Source organism: Archocentrus centrarchus, chromosome 14 (genome assembly GCF_007364275.1).
Source record: "Archocentrus centrarchus isolate MPI-CPG fArcCen1 chromosome 14, fArcCen1, whole genome shotgun sequence".
Lineage (NCBI taxonomy): Eukaryota > Metazoa > Chordata > Actinopteri > Cichliformes > Cichlidae > Archocentrus > Archocentrus centrarchus.
In genome coordinates this window covers 38641286-38661030 of record NC_044359.1, presented here as the reverse complement: position 1 = coordinate 38661030, position 19745 = coordinate 38641286, and the positions used below count along the sequence as shown (strand labels likewise).

Here is a 19745-nt window from a genome sequence, read left to right as displayed (position 1 = left end):
AGGGCATGGGCGGCGGGGCCGAAGGGCTTCAAAGCCGACAACGGGCACCAAACAGGCATCAACGGGATCCAGGAAACGATCCATGCAGCGATCGGGTAGAAGCAGAAGAGTGCGTCAGGTAAAATTTCAGCTTCACCAGCCGGCCGCTTCTTCGATGATGACGTCTCCGCCGGGAAGTCAGCGCAGGAACCCGCCACAGATGACTCGGAATCTCCGACAGAAACGGGGGCAAGGATTGCTGTCCACCAACACCAAATATCACCATGTCCTGGACCGAAGGTTGGAGGTCCAGTAGTGTTGGGCGATCAGACACCAGCAGAGACTCAGTTCCATAAATGACAGGTTAAAAACAATATAAACACAAACAAACATGAGAATGACAGACGAGCAGCCACACACACCGGCGCCATCCTGGCAGAATGTTTGATGCCACTTCATTCTTTCTAACAGCCAGCAGGTGGCCATTCTTCCTCTGGTTGCAAAAGGAAGTTTGATTGTATCAAAGTCAATTTGAACCTCTTACATTATCAAATTTATGACCCAAGTGTAAATAATTTCCTAATGACTCTATGGTCAAGTTTTTTCTAAGTGTGAAGAGTGAAAGAGAAGTTAGAGTAAGGTTGCTTTGGGGTTGGACCAAATGAATGTGCAGTGCCCCTCAGTAAAAATAAAAACAAGATGATGATGGTCAGAATGCTTGACTCAAGGCTTTGAAGCAGGAGTCTACAAATCAACGGTCATGATGGCTATATCCATCTTCTGTATACTTAATCTATCTATATCTATTTTGTCAGAAATTATTAATAAATCCAGGCTCACTTTGTCCAAATTAAACTATCAACATTTAAATAATTTGTAAGTTTTTGACAATGGGAAAATAGATTGAATGATTTAGTTTAATTAGGACAGTGTAGTTTAGTTAAATCACATTTAAACATAACTTATATCCTAATTCATTAAATAGCTGGAGCATTAAATACCTGTTAAGATAAGACATGCATTAGCAATTCTGTTGATCAGGCTTTTTTATAGTGCAGTGACGTGGATCTTGGTTTTAAACCTAAGTTTTAGATCTCATATCATTTATAAAATATAAAACAAAAAAAGTACAAATGCCCGAAGGATTTTTTTTTCCATAATTAAACAGATATAATATTTGGCTATAACCACAGACCGTGTTACTGTATATTTCATCCTGAATTTTGAAACATTTTACAAATTCTTCATCTCTTGGCAACATTTAGGAATGCTCTCATTACAATGGGGTGCAATTCTTTGCAAACAGCATTATACAGCAAATGCAGGAGATGCACGAATTTCCGCCACTGGTGACTTGAAAAGTGCTCAGTGGCATTTGATAGAATGGGAGAAAGGCCAGAAAACAGAAAGAACTGCGGAGTCCAATCACCATCAGGACTTGTGATTATAGCCTGGATGCAGAGGCGAGCGGTTTGGTGTCAGGGTGCATTGCGGCACGCGCACTGCCAATTTATGAACACACGCTTTGTGTCTGAACACAAAGACCTGAGCAAGCAATTTCCTCACTGACCTGACAGCAGCAATTTCACATCAGCCTCTGTCTTACAACCTTTTCTTCTATGCTCTCACTTGCACACATACACTTCCTTCTAGACATGCTAATGGCACCAAATTGGCCCTGCAGTTATGGTCATATTAAGTTTAAATTAGCTCCAAATGACATTGAAATTATTTTCTAAATGACTTGAATCTGACTTCTGCCACAATCTACTGTCTCCCATGGCAACTGGAGAAAGGAACTCTGACTGTTCATTTGCATTTCATTGCCAAAATAAAGTAAAAATCACAACATCAGGTGACAATGCAGGGAGGTGAACCACCAGAGGGAAAAGAACAGAAGAACAGAGAAGAAAGAGATAGAGAGCAAGTCTGTGGTGTTCATGAAGTATGGCACCCCGTGCTGCTACGCTGGTTTACTCTTGTGGTAACTTCCACTGCAGACTAATCTTTATAATAAAATCTTTCAACTTTAATTTAAAGGTAAGTGCGTTTTAATTCCAGTCACATTACCAGTAAAATATGAACCTTTGTGTTAACTTTCAGTTTCTTTGCACCTATAAGGTCTATACCAGACTGTTCAACCTGAAGGCATTCTGGATAAAAACACAGTAAAAGATGAAGGAAACAAAGATAAATGGTGAAGAAAAAAAAAGAATTATGAACAAAAACCTGTCTGTTAGTCTTACAGATGATCCACACACATGCCTTTCCATGCACTGGTCACACGTCATTCCTGATGCACCAGCCCTGCAACGGCACTGGCCAGTGACAGGGTCACATGGTCCGGGCAACGCACCCCACAGGGAACACTTACACTCCTCACAGTGACCGCCTGGTATCCTTGGGTTACCATGGTAACCAGTGGAACACCTAAACAGGGTGATCACATAGAGAGAAAGCTCAAAATGAACCACATTTTAACATATTTTCACCCTACATTGTAAACAGTTTACCACAAAGGATCTCAGACCCCACCAGCATAGTGCTCACAGTGGGGTCTGGAAATCTGAGATAATACCAGAAAAAAAACTCGTGTTTTCATGCAAACCTCAAGTGCATTAGAGTAAAATTAAGACACGGCACATGCTAGAATATTCTTAAAGATTCAGCTTTACCGTTTATTTAGCTGATTGCTATTATCATGAAAAAAACTATGTCTCAAATATAAGCCAAAAAAAAAAAAAAAAAGTCCTTGCTCTTCGCGCTTGGCAGTCATCTTGGCAACACTGTTGGGTACTTATATCAGGCTAACAAGCAAAGCCCTTATCTAAAGAAAGAGATGTATGTATACAATCGAAGCTGAGAACTTGAACAAATTTGAGATGTACACTTACCATCTTTACTATGATAATAAGCAGATAGATTAGATTAGATTAGATTCAACTTTATTGTCATTACACATGTACAATACAAGGCAACGAAATGTAGTTTAGCATCTAACCAGTAGTGCAATAAGCAATAGTTAAACAGTAATCGAATATAATGAATATGCTTGTGAGTATATTAATGTGAATATATTAGAGGTATTATAGACATACAGTTAAAATATAAAGGTGCTATACATATGTATGAAAGAATTTATCAATTTAAATCTCAATATGAGATGGATGTTTTTATGTCCGCATTTCAATACAAAATGTGCTAAATGAGTAAAACTATGAGAATATGCAATATACAATTATACAGTGATGTACCATGTAACAAGTGATGTAAATAAATGTGGTACAGTCAATGTCCAGGATGTAAGTGAATGTTAATGGTGGACAGAGTTCAGTAAGGAGACAGCTCTGGGGAAAAAGCTGTTCTTCAGTCTGGTCGTCCTGGTCCGTAGGCTTCTAAAGCGCCTGCCAGAGGGCAGAGTGACAAAAAGTCTATGAGCAGGGTGATAGGGGTCTTTAAGAATACTGCGAGCACGCCGCAGACAACGCTTCGTCTGGATGTCCTCAACTGATGGAAGTGAAGTCCCTGTGATCTTCTGGGCCGTTTTCACTACTCGCTGTAGAGTCTTGCGGTCTGCGACAGTGCAGTTTCCATACCAGACTGTAATACAGCTGGTCAGGATACTTTCTATTGCACAGCGATAAAAGTTCACAAGGATGGTCGAAGACAAGTGTTGTCTCCTTAGTGTCCTCAAGAAAAAGAGGCGCTGGTGAGCCTTCTTGACCAGGCTAGAAGTGTTTGTGGTCCAGGAGAGGTCTTCTGTTATGTGTATTCCCAGGAACTTGAAACTGGCGACACGTTCAACAGCCATCCCCATGATGTAGATGGGGTCAGGTTTGTCACTTTTTATCTTCCTGAAATCTACAATAAGTTCCTTTGTCTTACTGGTATTAAGGAGCAGGTTATTGTTAGCACACCACATGGCCAGATGCTCCACTTCCTCCCTGTAGGATGTCTCATCGTTGTTGCTGATGAGGCCGATCACTGTGATGTCATCAGCAAACTTGATCATGGAGTTAGATGCATGAACAGTTTTGCAGTCGTGAGTGAAGAGGGAGTAGAGAAATGGACTCAATACACAGCCCTGTGGTACACCTGTGTTAAGTGAGATGATGGTAGAATGGGTGTGGCCTGACCTAACATGCTGAGGCCTGTTGGTCAGAAAGTCCTTAATCCAAAGGCAGAGGGAGGGGTTAATGTCCAGATCTCCAAGTTTTGTGACTAACTTGGCAGGGATTATGGTATTAAATGCTGAGCTGAAATCAACAAATAGCATTCGTGCATATGTGTTATTGTTGTCCAAGTGTGAGAGCGCGGAATGTAGCGCAATGGAGACTGCATCCTCGGTACTCCTATTGCTTCGGTAAGCAAACTGATGAGAGTCCAGTGTGGATGGGAGGCAGTCCTTCAGTCGTACCAGGACGAGTCGCTCAAAGCACTTCATGATGATGGGTGTGAGTGCTATGGGACGATAATCATTTAGACACATTGGGTTGGAATGTTTCGGCACTGGTATGATCGTTGTGGATTTGAAGCATGTTGGTACAGCTGACTGGGTGAGGGACAGGTTGAAGATGTCTGTAAAAACTTCAGTGAGCTGCTCCGCACATGCTCTCAGTACACGCCCAGGAATGCCATCAGGGCCAGCAGCCTTGCGTGTGTTGATCCGGTTCAGTGCAGCATAGACGTCTGTAGAGGTGAGTGTGAAGGGCTGGACATCTGCAGAAGGTCTGATGTTGATAGCTGCCTCCCTGTTGTCTTTGTCAAAGCGAGCATAGAAGTCATTTAGCTTGTTCAGGAAGGAGACGTCTGCAGTAACCAGAGTGGAATTGCTGGGCTTATACTCACAGATGGCCTGAATGCCCTGCCACATGCGTCGGGGGTCAGAGTTGGAAAAATGATCTTCCACTTTAAGCTTATAACGGAGCTTGGCCTTTTTGATGCCCCGCCTTAGTTTTGCCCTGGATATACTATAGGCCTGTGCATCACCTGATTTAAAGGCGATGTCACGATCCTTCAGCAGAAGACGTACTTCCTTGTTCTTCCACGGTTTCTGGTTTGGGTATGTGATGATCTGTTTCTGTGAAGTGACACTGTCAATGTTGGTCCTGATATAGTCCAGCACAGTGGAGGTGTATGTATTAATATCTATATGAGAGCCACAAGTAGCCTGCGAAGCAAACATACTCCAGTCAGTGTGATGAAACCTGTCCTGAAGTACAGAGTCTGTCTCCGTTGGCCAGACCTTGATAGTTGTTACTGTTGGCTTCACCCGTTTGATTAACGGAGAGTACTTTGGAATGAGAAACAAAGAAAGATGATCTGACTTTCCCAGGTGGGGGAGGGGGGTCACAGTGTAGGCTCCAGAAATATTTGTATAAACATGATCCAAGGTTTTGTTTCCTCTTGTATTGCAGGAAACATGCTGGTAAAATTTTGGGAGTGCTGTCTTTAAGTTTGAGTGATTAAAATCTCCAGCAACTATAAACGCAGCCTTTGGATGGGCAGTCTGTTGTTTGCTAATGGCTGAGTAAAGTTCGTTTATAGCCAGTTTGGCATTAGCATCCGGAGGTATATAGACTGCAGTTATAATAGTGGAAGCGAACTCCCTTGGCAGATAAAAAGGTCTACACTTGATCATGAAAAATTCGAGATTAGCTGAACAGTGTCTTTCAACAATGGTAAAGTTTGTGCACCAAGCCTTGTTAATATAAATACACAGTCCACCACCCCTGGTCTTACCAGAGTCATCAGCTGTTCTATCTGCCCGAAGTGTGTAGCATCCCGCAAGCTTGATAGCCTTGTCGGGTATGTTGCCATTTAACCATGTTTCCGTGAAGATCATAGCATTGCAGTTCATAAGTCTCCTACTGTAGGTGATGCGGAGTCATATCTCGTCCATTTTATTCACCAGAGACCACACATTAGCGAGAAAAATGCTGGGTAGCGGAAGCCGATGCGGTGTTAGCTTTAGCCTAGCTTTCACTCCTCCACGCTTCCTTCGCCTTTGTTTACGGACTCTACGCCGCCCGCGATCACTTCCACCCAGCTGGGTAGAGTGTGTAGTAGCCTCCGAGATACGACTGCTACCACACAGTTGAAGCTATTGCTAATCCCAATTGTGTGCATGCATCACCGCAACCAAACTGAAAATCCATTTCCTGGTTTGACTGGTATGAAGCAGACGATTGGCTCTTTGGGGACAGGGACGCACCAACTGCCATCTTCACAGTACTGAATGCTCCCATAGATTTCCATTCACCATTTTCCATCCATAATTTCTAATTCTAGTACCACTAGTCATCTCAGACTTCAGGATTACACTCTGCATCACCTTGTCATCCCAAAATGTCATTGAGCATTTAAATATGTAGTCCACATTGTGTGTGTGTGTGTGTCTGACCTCTCACAATATTTCCCCTCATATCCTTCAGGACAGGCAGTACAGCGGTAGTCATCAAGTCCTTCTGCTACACAGGTGGGACAGAAACTGGATATAGAAAGTGATTTTTCACAGACATTACAAAAAAATATGTTAAAACCTCGGACTATGCCATAGAATCCCGGAGCACAGCGTTCACACCGATCACCCTCTGTGTTGTCTTGACATTTCTACCAACGGAAATACACACACATAAAAAATAATATTATGTATGTATGCAAAGACCCTCTATTTACCTTCAGTCATTCTCCAACTCCCCCATGACTCTAACCTACACCAATATGTGGGTGCAAAAATATCCATCATCCACCACCCAGAAATTCCTGGTATGTGTTGGGAGGGGATATAAATACAGAATGTCACACTGAGCATAATGAAGGCAGCTTTAAGAACTCATGTTGCCTGTCCAGAAAGTTTTTTATCTCAAAAAACAACATTTTCAGGTTAATTAACAGTGATACACTTTGATTTGGACATTATTTTGAGAATTTGCTCTGGCACAATAAAAACATGACACCAAATTTGCTTTAGCAAGATGATAAACACTTTTTTTTTTGGGAATGACTTATAGGCATTTCTGGGTTAATAGGAATCTATTCAAGTGCATGTAGACTTAGAAAAAACTCTTAGAAAAAACTCTACTTCTCTGTTGTTAGTTTCACCAACAGCAGAGAAGTAGAAATAATAGCAGCATGCCTCCCTGCTGTCACTTCAGTTTTTTTTGTGCTGTTAGCACAAAAAAACTCAACACTTTTGAACACTTTTGTGCTTAGCTTTGAGGTGGACACTTTAGAGACTCTTAGTGACATGTTTGATGTTGACAGATGGGTCATTTCAGTTTAAATCTATTCAATGTCAAGAGCCTGCCATCTCTTTGATTTTCTTGTTTCTAGAGCGACAAACAGATGAACATAGTGACTTTTGTTTGTCAGCAAAATTATTTAAGCAAGTTACTGTCTTTACACACATGTATACTGTATATACACTCACGAGCCACTTTGTCAGGTGCACTTGTTCAACTGCTCATTAATGCTAAGATCTAATCAGCCAATCACATGGTAGCAACTCAATGCATTTAGGGATGCACACATGGTCAAGATGGTTTCGTTTAAACTGAGCATCAGAATGGGGAAGGAAGATGATTTAAGTGCCTTTGAACATGGCGTGGTTGCTTGTGCTGGTGAGCTATTGGGATTTTCCCACACAACCAGCTGTAGGGTTTACAGAATCATCTGAAAAAGAGAAACTATGCCATGAGTGGCAGTTCTCTGGGCGAAAATGCCTTGCTGCTGTCAGAAGAGAATTACGGCCAGACTTCTTTGAGCTGATACACAGTAAAAATGCCAGTGTTAAAATCTTAGGTGTAGTGTTAAATAAAAAGTGTTGGTGTTGTATTAACAACACACAGCTGTAAAATAACACTGCCGGTGTAAGTTCTTACATATTTAAGTTTTTAAATTCAAGCGTTAATTGGTTGGTGTTGCTTAAGCCACGCCTTCGCTTTACGGCTGCAAAGTGCCGTCTGCTTTCTGTCGGTTGCCAGCAGTCGCTCGGTCGGACATTACCGTTTCTTTTAACCCGCAGAAGACAAAATTACTTCCTAAAGGTAAGTTAAATGTCCAGACTTGATGTTTTGATAGAAATGTGCTTTTTAGTTTGTGACATCAAAAAATATACTATATTTAACCTATTTTGAATGGAAAGTTCACCAAATTCAAGGTCCCGCCATTTTACCAAATCTAGGGAGCGGTAAATTTGAATTCTAATGTTATATTTGGTCAGTTCTAGTAGTCATTTTACAGCGTAAATATGACACGTCTGGCGGTATGGCCTTAAATATTGTCGATGTGTGCATTTACAAAGCTAGCAATACAAACTGCTAATGAGCCTTCAAGAGGACGTGGGGGACGTTCCCTCCAAAAACCATGCTAGCTAGCCATTGATCGCCAGGCTCTGAACCTTGCTGAGGCGCCCTCGCGCACGGCTGAGGATTTCATAGTTTTACTTTTGGACCTCTGCTGTCACTGCATTTAACAAACAGGAGCTGACTCCGTCTGGGCTAGCTCGCTATCATCGCCGTTTGCGCTTATATCATTTAAACAAAATTTGCCATCTACCACAGAGCAGGGGCAGTTTCATTCACAACGGGTGTGCGCACGCTTGATTTCGTGGGCTACAGAAATCAAAATGACAACCGGCATAAACGGGAGAAGTTAGAGGAAAAGGGAAGAGCAAAGGAAAATTTCAGGCTTTCTATTTAAAAAAAAAAAAAATCAAAGCATGAAAGGTAAATACCAACCTTCATGTATTTTGATACACAAATTAAACATTTAATGCAAAATGTAGGGCTGCAACAATTCCTCGAGTAACTCAAATAATCCTAAAAATCTTCGATACAAATTTGTTGCTTCGATGTTTCCTTTTAATGCTGCAGCTTAGGTGTCTCCGTGTAAGCGGAGCATTTCATTCACATTAGGGACCCTTTAACTGGAGTGGATATTTGCTGACAGGTTTTTCCACGCCCCCACTGCGCTGTGCTGTGAGTGTGCGCATGTGCGTTGTACTTGCTGTGCAGAGAATGTTAGTTTCTTTTTTTTTTTTTTTTTTTTTTCTTTTCTTTTCAGCAGCTGTTTTAAGTGCTGTCTGCACTTGCGCAGCCATTACTGAGATGGTGAGCTCAGGTGGCCTGAAAGGAAACGTTTTTCTAGTCCAAAACAGCAGGGCTTGTTCCTGTAAACACAGTTACAGACTTACAGAGACACAGGGAAAAATGAGCAGTATGGAAGTTAAAATATGCAGATGAACTGTTAATATGAAAAATAATTTCTTATCCGATTACTTGATTAATGGATGAAGTAATCAATAAAATACTTGATTACAAAAATAATCCATAGTTGCGGCGCTACTTGTGTTCAGAAAGCTATAGTCAAACATTAGTTTCTTAGCACCAGTGCTTCTTTAAAATATCTGTAATGTGTTGTCAAAGCTTGGAATGTGTCCATTTTTGTTCTGGAGAAATGCTGGTGCAGGTGGAGCATCAGGCAGTCCAGAAATGGGTTCGGGTTCCAGTGACAGATGACTGCTATGATTACTTGAAATTCATTCAAGAGGGTAAGTTCAGTGCTAATTATGTTGATATGGCAGCTGCCATAAAATAAAGCAAGCTTAGTTTTTCTAACTAAAATGTCTTTCCCCATCATAAAGATAGTTTTTGGCCTTTAGGAATCTGCATTTTAATCAGCACCAGTGCTGTGCCTTTGCCAACAGTCTGGGACATAAACTCTGGGAAGTCATGTAATGGAGTTGAAAAATGAACAACTCTTAACCAATTTCAAAATATGTTGGTGGGTTCTGCTAAGTGTAATTGCATGTTGGACCTAAAGGATAAAATATGGTCACTGCATAAATAATTATTGGTTTGGAGGATGGCATGTCAAAACTTGGACAGGGATAATTTATGTTGCCCAAAAAAGAAGATGTGGATTTGTCTAACAATTCTTAGTAGAAAGATTTAGGCCCATCTATGTGTTCCTCATGTCCAGCCTGTTTATTAATTCCCCTCTCTTTATTGAAGTAATGAGCTTTGTTGAAGTAATAATTCATTCATTATTGTTCATAAAAATGGTTATGTAAAATTTTGGTGAACTGTGTTCAACAAAAGAGGCAACACTTCATGATAAAATTTACTATTTTAACCAGCAGCTCATTGTCTGAAAATGTTATTTGAAATATATTTTAATTATAAATGTGATTGTCCCTTTACAGTTCTAACCATGTTTTGAATTAGCAGGTTAAGATGAGTATTTTTGTTCCCTTCCAGTTCATGCTAAATTCAACTTGGCAAGTGGAGTCTCTGTAGACCTGAAGGACTCATCTGGAGTCGATGTGGATGCTGATATTTTTGATGAACTCCTGAGGTCTGCTACAGTATCTTTCAAAGTAGTCACTGAGCGCTTTGGTAAGACATAAAAGCATTAAAACAAGTGTTACTTCTAATGCATTTAAAAATATATATAAAGCGAAAGTTATTTTAATTTGTTTACTAATGAAGTTTCTAAATTTTATACAGTGGCCCCTGTTGATCAGAGTGAGGTCACAGATGCTTCCTTCAGTTCTGAAGATGGCTCATTCTCGTCAGTCGAGTCTCCAAGCTCAGCAAGCTCATCTTCTACAGTGATTACAGAGAACACCAAAGCACAGAGAAGACGACTGGTTGAAGGACCACCTGACAGTGAGATGGCAAAAAATGTGAGTTGGTTCAAGGTTGGAAATAGAACGTTGATCCATTTTTAAAATTCATAGCAGGATGACATGTGAAATCTGTTGCAGATTGTCTATGTAGCTCTGCACCAAAAACCAGGAGGAGAAGATGTAATAAAAGAGTACAACAAGACCAGAAGTCTCTCTGATCCAACAAGAAAGAAACTTGTCAACATTTTAGTGGCGGATATGATTGAAAGTCATGGGTATGTAATCAATAAGTCTCAGCCATCTGTATGGGGGCGGAATTTAACCTTTATTTTTTCAACTGGTTGCACTGTAATTTCATCTTAGTTAAACACATACATGTATGAAATCCACAGAAATGTCAGAATTATTTGAAAAACAATTAACATAATGATTATTCAAATAGTTTGTAATTGCTGAGAAGGAGCTTAAGAGGTTTTAAGTTTACTTATTGAATACATTAAATATATAATTTCTATTCATAACCCTTTGCACAGTTGGTGTGTTTGTTTAATCCCTATGTGAAATGGCAATATTTTTATTGAATTGTTTTTTAGGAGAGTCCCTCCTGTCAACGTTCACATTACCTACGCCCTGGGAATTGTCACCCTCTTCCCCAGTTTGAAAGATAATGGCTCACCGACTGGCTATGTGAGTATTAATTTGCAGGAACCCTGAATGTTCTCTTCTTGGGTCAAAATCTGTTTGGACTTTTATTAATTTTGGGGGGGGATGTCGATTTAACCGTTGCAGCCCAGCTGTAATTGTCCTTTTGAATGGAATGTAATAGACAGTTTGTCTTGTCTGTTCTGTTCTGTGATAGGAGCATTACTATGATCCTCTCAGTGGACAGGGCTATCTGGCCTATCGATTGAAAACAGTTCAGCGTAACACTGCAAGTGACTTCAAGAGGAGCTCCAAGTCTGCTCATCAAGGCGGTCCGAGAACTCTGAGGGAGACCTTAACATCTGAACAGCTGTTTGGTGATGGATGCAAAGAAGCAATGTCCATGATGAAACATTCATCAGACCAGGAAGTTGTCAGGGAGAAAATGAAGGCAACATTTAAGCATAGACAGAATATGCTTCATGATCTGGACCAGTCATCACTCATCTTGGATCACTTCCCAAGATTCTTGGATACACCAGGCTTAGTAAGAAACTCAGACAGATTTAATTAACTGATTGATTTGTTGAATTGGATTGTGATGGCATTTTTTTTCTCTGTGCTAGATTGAGCAGGACTTCATCATGCTCTTTGGAGAAGACATCTCGGGGAAGTTCATCGCAAGATGGCCAACATTCTATAAACCGAGGGTCACCACTGTCAGCAAAAGCCTTCGACAGAGTGCTCATCTGGATGACCTTCTGTCCACTCAGGAGAAATCAAGTGATTATGGTAGGTATTAATAGATCTCTCTACATATGCATTTGCATGCTGTGATTCTTAAGATGGTGTGTGTTATTTCATTAGAATGGGATAGTGACCTGGCAGCTATTCTCCTGCTGGTTCATCTCTTGCCTCCAACTGCGAAGGGGAAAAGACAGGGAAAAATTAGTGCACCTGAGGCTGCTGACCGTGTTATCAAGTTCATGAAGGTATGTTTCACTTAGGAGGACCATCAGGACTTTTCCCAACCAGAAGCCGTGGGTGGATAAATCTGTCCGCGACGCCCTGAGGTCCCGCACCGTTGCCTACAACTCCGGCCTCGCCTCTGGGAACATGGAGGACTACAAGGTTGCATCATACAACGTCCGCAGAGCGATGAAAGAGGCTAAACATCGCTACGGCCGCAGACTGGAACAGCAACTACAACAGTCTGACCCCAGGGGACTGTGGCAGGGACTACGCACCATCACAGACTACAAAGCACCACACACACACCCGGTGAGTGCCGACGCTTCTCTGGCTGATGAACTCAACATCTTCTTTGCGCGCTTTGAGTCGGGAAGCCGACAGCCCGCTGCGCTCCCGGCCGGAGGGGCGGAGACACTCACTGTGACGGAGCGCGACGTGAGGAGGGCGTTTAGACGTGTAAACACCAGGAAAGCGGCTGGACCAGACGATATTAGTGGACGTGTCCTTAAGACCTGCGCTGACCAGCTGGCACCTGTGTTTACACTGATATTCAACCTCTCACTGAAACTGTGTGTGATTCCCACCTGCTTTAAAAAGTCCATCATAGTCCCTGTCCCAAAGAAACCACACCCCAGCAGCCCCAATGACTTCAGGCCCATAGCACTCACCTCTGTGGTGATGAAGTGTTTTGAGAGACTCATCAAGACATTCATCACCTCCTCACTGCCCACCACCCTCGACCCACTACAGTTTGCATACCGGCCAGACAGATCCACAGATGACGCCATATCCTTCCTCCTCCACAAGACCCTTTCACACATAGACACTGGTAAGGGGAACTATGTGAGAGTGCTGTTTGTAGATTACAGCTCAGCATTCAACACCATAGTTCCCTCCAGGCTGGTCTCTAAGCTGCTGGACCTGGGCCTTGGCCCATCCCTGTGCAGGTGGGTTCACAGCTTCCTGACCAGCAGACCACAGGTGGTACAAGTGGGTCACCTCACCTCATCCTCCCTCACCCTCAACACTGGATCCCCCCAAGGCTGTGTGCTCAGCCCTCTGCTGTACTCACTGTACACCCATGACTGCGAGGCCACGTCAGAGTCCAACGTCATCATCAAGTTTGCTGACGACACTGCTGTTGTGGGACTAATCTCTCACAATGAGGAGACAGCCTACAGGAGAGAGGTCTCCCGCCTGGAGAACTGGTGCCAGGAGAACCACCTCCTGCTCAACGTCAGCAAAACAAAGGAACTGATCGTGGACTTCAGCAGGAAGCAGCAGAGGGACTACCATCCACTTGTCATCAGTGGTGCTGAGGTGGAAAGAGTGGACACTTTCAAATACCTGGGAGTGACCATCTCACAGGACCTGTCCTGGACTCATCACATAAACATCACTGTGAAGAAGGCCAGACAGCGTCTCTACCTCCTCAGGCGGCTGAGAGACTTCAAGCTCCCACTCAAGGTGCTCAGGAACTTTTACACCTGCACCATCGAGAGCATCATGCGTGGGAGCATCACCACCTGGATGGGAAACTGCACCAAGCAGGACTTCATGGCCCTAAAAAGGGTGGTTCGTTCAGCTGAACGGACCATCAGAACCACCCTCCCCAACCTGCAGGACATTTACACCAAGCAGTGCAGGCTGAGGGCCATGAAGATCCTAAAACAGCCCAGCCACCCCGGACACTCTCTCTTCTCCCTGCTCCCATCAGGCCGGCGTTACCGCTGCTTGAGGACTAAGACTGAAAGGCTGAAGAAGAGTTTTTACCCACAAGCCATCCGTCTGCTCAACTCTGAGCCCTAACTGGACCATTATTGCACAATGTAAATATTATAATTTAAAAAGTGTGTATAGTGTATAGTATATAGAGTATAGTGTATAGTGTGAATTACTTTTTTTTATTTTTATTTTTATTTTTATTCTTCTTATTTATATGTGTGTGTATATATGGTTGCAGGTACAAAATACATTTCACTGTGCATTGTACTGTGTATAACTGTGCATGTGACAAATAAACACTATCTTATTTTATCTTATCTTTTGGCATGAATTACTTTGCTTCACTTACAGTAAATAGGTCTCACTTTTCTAAAACTAAATTTAAAAAGTGAAATATCCATCCATCCATTCACTTCTGCTTATCCTATTCAGGATTGCGGGGGGGGGGGGGGGGGGGGGGGGGGGGGGGCTGGAGTCTATCCCAGCTGACATAGGGCGAGAGGCAGGGTACACCCTGTACAGGTCGCCAGCCTGTTGCAGGGCCAAAACAGGGAGACAGACAACATCCACACTCACATTCACACCTATGGGTAATTTAGAGTTTCCAATTAACCTAACCCCAGTAAGTGCATGTGTTTGGACTGTGGGAGGAAACCGGAGTACCCGGAGGAAACCCACGCAGACACAGGGAGAACATGCAAACTCGACACAGGGAGAGAGGGAGGGGCCTGGGCCAAGGTGGAATCGAACCCAGGCCTTCCAGATGGTATTCTAACTGAGGCAGCAGTGCTAACCACTGCCCCCCCCCCCCCCCCCCCCCCCCCAAAAAAAAAAAAACAAATAATAAAATGTCCTTAATTTGTTGCTTGTGAGGAAATAAGAGCAATCATTTCTAACATGCTGTCTCTCAATCTTAGGTGGGGACAAGCATGGCGACCTTCCTTTCCAAAGTTGGATCTGCACAGCCCTTCCTCCTCTGCGTTGGAGAAAAGAAGAGCAGGATACAGAAATTCTACATCATCCTGGATCAGAAGCCCATTCCCTGTGTGGCACAGACTGCAGTGGCTGCCTTCGATGAACTGTTTAAGGCACACTTTGTGTTTGTTGTGTCCTATGATGCAACCCTCCTCAACTTCTACACATTCATCCAAACAACGGTTTATGGCATTGATGTTGCAACAACAAAGGAGAGCCCCAGAGTCAAGGAAATTAGAGTGAGGATTAACAACACTTGAATATGCTAACATGTTACATTTGTAAGGTTCAGCACAGAAATTGTTCAACTCTTTTCCAGCATTTGAAATTTAGTCATGCTTTGTATCCAGGGCACAAATTGCGTTTGAAATGTGGGGAACATGGCTGTTCATCTGTTTTTTACACGTATTCTGGGTTCAAGAAGCACTTGCTGAAAGCACATGGAGACACATTTGCCACAGATTCTGTTTATAAGGGCAATGTTGGTACAGATAGTGTTGAGACAGATGATGTTTCTGCTCATGACCCATTGAGTAGCTCTTCTGTTGGTCAACAAAGTCATGCTAAAAAGAAGCAGTTAATGGATATGTGTAGCTCTGTTATTGCCCAAGTTCAAGCAGCTGGAGTTTCTGAAAACATTGTGCAGTCTTTAACTTGTTCAATGGAGGAGGTTGTTAATGATGTTCATATTCAAGCACAAGATGCCGTTCTTAAGTGTCTTTCATCTGAGGTGAATGAACAAACCTTAAACAAAGTCAGAGAATGTTTTGAGAACATAGAAAATCCATTCACACACCTTAACACTGAAAGAAAGAGGCAAAAGTATTTGGAAAAAAAATGGAAAATTGTTGAACCAGTAGAGCATGTTCTTGGAGTACGTTATGATACACGTTTGGATAAAACCACAGGTGTATACAGTCAAATTCCTGTTAATGACAAATTTATGTATGTACCTATTTTAGGAACTCTTGATTCATTGTTCACCAACCAAGAACTCAGTACCTGCTTTCAACAGGTAAAGTGTCATGAAGATGGGATATATAGAGACATCAATGATGGTTCCTATCTCAGAAATCACTCATTATTTTCAGAGCAAGAACATGCACTCCAAATACAGCTGTATTACGATGATTTTGAAACGGCAAATCCACTGGGACCCAAAAGGGGTTCACATAAACTTGGCTGTATTTATTTTATTTTAAGAAATTTGCCAGCTAAACTCAATTCAGTTTTGATGAACATTCATCTAGTTTCTCTTTTCCATGCCGAGGACTTAAAGAAGTACGGTTTTGGTCCAGTCTTGCAGCCTCTTGTTAATGACTTGAAATGTCTCGAGACAGAAGGTATTAAGGTCCCATTTTCTGATACACCATTAAGGGGTTCAATTGTTCAGGTTACTGGTGATAATTTGGCATTGCATAGCCTTTTTGGCTTGGTTGAATCGTTCAGTGCAACTTACTGTTGTCGATTTTGTTTAACTGATAAAACAAAGCTTCAGTCAGTATTCAGTGAGGATGACCAAGACCTAACTTTTCGCACAAAAGAGCTCTATTCAGAACATTTCAATGCTGTGGCACAAAATCCCATTCTTGTCCATTCTTTTGGTGTAAAAAGAGAATGTCCTCTTAATGCACTGCAGTATTTTCATTGTTCAAACAATTACGCAGTTGATATTATGCATGACCTTTTGGAAGGTGTTGTGCAGTATGAACTTCAGCTTCTTTTTCAGTACATGGTTAGGACTTCCATAGATTTAAACACCCTTTCAGAAAGGATACAGAGCTTTAACTATGGATACCTTGAGAGAAACAACAGACCTAGTGCAGTCAAAATTGATGGTAGCAATGACCTTGGCCTCAATGCTATTCAGTCATGGTGCCTCTTACGCAATACACCCTTGATTTTTGAAGATATAATTAATAGGAATAACAGCTACTGGAGGGTAATTCTTCTCTTGATTCAAATCGTCAATATTGTGTTCTCACCAAAAATCACAGATGGTATGACTTATTTCTTAAAGCATTTGATTTCTGACCATCATAAACTCTTTAAGTCTGTATTTACAGACAAGAAGCTGATTCCAAAACATCATCTGATGATTCATTACCCCAGATGCATCAGAAAAATAGGACCACTCATCCATGTGTGGTGTATGAGATTTGAAGGTAAACACAATTTCTTCAAGAAATCTGTGAAGAACTTTAAGAACATAACCAAAACACTGGTAAAGAAGCACCAGAGGCAGCTGGCTTTTCATTGGGAGAATTTTTACTTTCAAAGGTTTCAGTTTGGTCCTCTTAAAGATTACCCAATAAGTGAACTAGATTTCAGTGAGGTCTTAAGGTCTTGCCCCAGGTTGAATGTGCCTTGTGTATCCACAGCTTCATGGGTGAAAAACTTTGGAACAGAATACCATATTGGAATGATTGTCTGTACAAGTACTGAAAATGAAATGCCTGTTTTTCAAAAAATTGTTAACATCATAGTCAAGGATGATTTCTTTTGACTGCTAAAGTCATTACAGAGTATTTTGATGATCATCTGAATGCTTTCAGAATAGAGATTGTGGATGATGTGTTTGCTGTTATCTGTATCTCTGATCTGATATATTATCAGCCTTACGACAGGCAGTTTTCAGCTGACAGTGATGAAATAACATATATTGTGCCCCGCTGCTGTTTTATATGAGCTGTGCATTGAAGGTCTTTAATATTTAAATGGGTTTAATAAAAGTTAAACTTTCCATTTCTGTGTAATGTTTTGAATATTTATTATATATTTTTCCACTGGATTTGGTTTGTATTGACACCTTGTGGTGTGCATAATTTACCTTTTTAACACCACATTTTGTTTTGTGAGTAACACTATACTGGTGTTACTTTTAACATTACGTTTTAACACCAACACCACTGTAATGTTAATGTGACACCTGGTATTGTTGAATAGTAAACAATGTCTGGTGTTAATTTAACAAAAAAATGGGTGTCAATCTTTTAACACTTTCACAAATGTTATTTTAACACCAGGTAGTGTGGACACATATAGACACTTTGTCGGTGTTGAAATTAACACTGTGGGTGTTAAATTAACACTGGAATTTTTACTGTGTAGGACAGTAAGAGTTACTCAAGTAAACACTCATCACAACCAAGGTATGCAGAAGAGCATCTCTGAACATACAGTACAACATGTTCAGCTTTGAAGCAAATGAGTTAAAGCAACAAAAGACCACAATGGGTGCCACTCCTGTCAGCTAAGAACAGGAAACTGGACAATAGAAGATTGGAAAATTGTTTTCAGGTCAATTTCTGATGTGAAGTTTGGACGGTAGGGTCAGAATTTGGCATAAACAACATGAAAGTACAGATCCATCCTGCCTTGTATCAACAGTTCGGGCTGATGGTTATGGTGTAATGGTGTGCCATCTTCTGATGGTTGTTTGCATCAGAATAACGTACCATGTCACAAAGCTCACACTATCTCAAACTGGTTTCTTGAACATGACAATGAAGTCACTATACTCAAAGGGCCTCGACAGTTGCATCATGGATGTGCAGCCAACAAATCTGAAGCAACTGTGTGATGATATCACATCAATATGGACCAAAATCTCTGAGGAACGTTTCCAGCTGTCATGTCCTGGGCCGTTGGCCCAGCGTTTTGTGTTAGTTTATTTCCTAGTGTTGTGATATGTCTGCGTCTCTGTCCTGAGTCTGTGCCTGTTCCCCGTGTTTAGTCAGTATGTTCCTTGGTTTGTCACTTCCTGTTTATTTTGACAGTCTGGTTTTCCTGTGCTTTGTGTTCAGCTTTGCTTCCCCTGTGTAATTAGTTTCTTTTGCCTCACCTGTTGTTCCCTGCTGTTTCCTCTTGCCCTGATTACCCAGTGTGTACTTAAGCCCTCAGTTTTGTTTTGTTCTCTGTTGCGTCGTTGATGTTTTGTGCCCGCATGTTCCTGTGTTCCCTGTGCCTGCCCTTCGTCTCCCTGTGCCTCCCTTCCAAGGTTTTTGTATTTGTGTTTCCCCGTTGAAATAAATCCCCTTTTTAGTTATGTTTGCTTCTGGAGTCCTTCATGTGAGTCCTTCCTCGTCCGTTTCCTCCCCGGCCATGACAGAACGACGCAACCATTACAAAACCCCCTCCGGCTCCAATTTTTTCGACGGCACTCGTCTAGCGCTGGGGGGCCCGGCGTCTTTGAACAGTCCCCGTCATCGTCACTCACCTGCCTCCCCTTTCGCTGATCCCTCCCTTCCTCGGCAGCCGCGGAGGAGAGGGAGTTCCCGGCAGCAACGGCGGAAGGCACCCCGAGACCCGAGCGGTATAACGCCGCGGACCGCTTCACCACTTCACACCCAATCCTCCGTTTCCGTGAGTAACACTGGCTTCAACGCTACTATGCCTGCGGACAATTATTCCCGTCACCCCCCTGCCTTTCCCCTCCCTGAGGTGGCAAAGCAGACCATTATCTGTTGGGTGGATTCACTGGTTATGGACCTTCTGGCTGACCCATGTGAGCAGGAACAGCAACAGCTCACGGCCCAGCTGCAAGGGCTAGTCGATGATTACCCTTGGTTATTTGGCTCTCTGCATGGGTTAGTGCAGGATTTCTTAACCTCCACCCTTCACCTACAGCAGTCCCCAGTGTCAGCTCATTCTCAGTCCCCAGTGTCAGCGCATTCTCAGTGCCCGGTGTCAGCTGTGTCTCAGTCTCCCCAGTCAGCTGTGCCTCAGGCTGCTTCCACGCAGTCAGCTCCTCTCCCTAGCTCACAGTCAGTCTCCTCGCAGTCAGTCTCCTCGCAGTCAGTCTCCTCGCAGTCAGTCT

General features: G+C 42.4%; 2 protein-coding genes across 2 annotated transcripts; both read left to right on the top strand.

Annotated features, from left to right (window-relative positions):
- Nucleotides 1–7966: 7966 nt before the first annotated feature.
- Nucleotides 7967–15186, top strand: LOC115791510 (uncharacterized). Its single transcript, XM_030745589.1, has 10 exons — nt 7967–8027; nt 9437–9532; nt 10242–10379; nt 10491–10669; nt 10751–10887; nt 11206–11299; nt 11472–11801; nt 11881–12046; nt 12122–12246; nt 14869–15186. The coding sequence occupies exons 2-10, from the start codon at nt 9439–9441 to the stop codon at nt 15184–15186; spliced, it is 1581 nt and encodes a 526-aa protein (XP_030601449.1). The 5' UTR covers nt 7967–8027; nt 9437–9438.
- LOC115791568 (uncharacterized) lies at nt 12201–17669 on the top strand. Its single transcript, XM_030745682.1, has 2 exons — nt 12201–12246; nt 14869–17669. Exon 2 carries the CDS (start codon nt 15189–15191, stop codon nt 17430–17432), a length of 2244 nt encoding a protein of 747 aa, XP_030601542.1. The 5' UTR covers nt 12201–12246; nt 14869–15188; the 3' UTR covers nt 17433–17669.
- The last annotated feature ends 2076 nt before the right edge of the window (nt 17670–19745 follow it).

Bases quoted from the DNA above. Each gene is read 5' to 3' on its own strand.
- LOC115791510 (XM_030745589.1), top strand. From the start codon at position 9,439: ATGCTGGTGCAGGTGGAGCATCAGGCAGTCCAGAAATGGGTTCGGGTT. The intron at 10,380-10,490 runs GTAAGACATAAA...AATTTTATACAG, and splicing joins AGTAGTCACTGAGCGCTTTG to TGGCCCCTGTTGATCAGAGT. The intron at 12,247-14,868 runs GTATGTTTCACT...TCTCAATCTTAG, and splicing joins GTGTTATCAAGTTCATGAAG to GTGGGGACAAGCATGGCGAC.
- LOC115791568 (XM_030745682.1), top strand. From the start codon at position 15,189: ATGCTAACATGTTACATTTGTAAGGTTCAGCACAGAAATTGTTCAACT.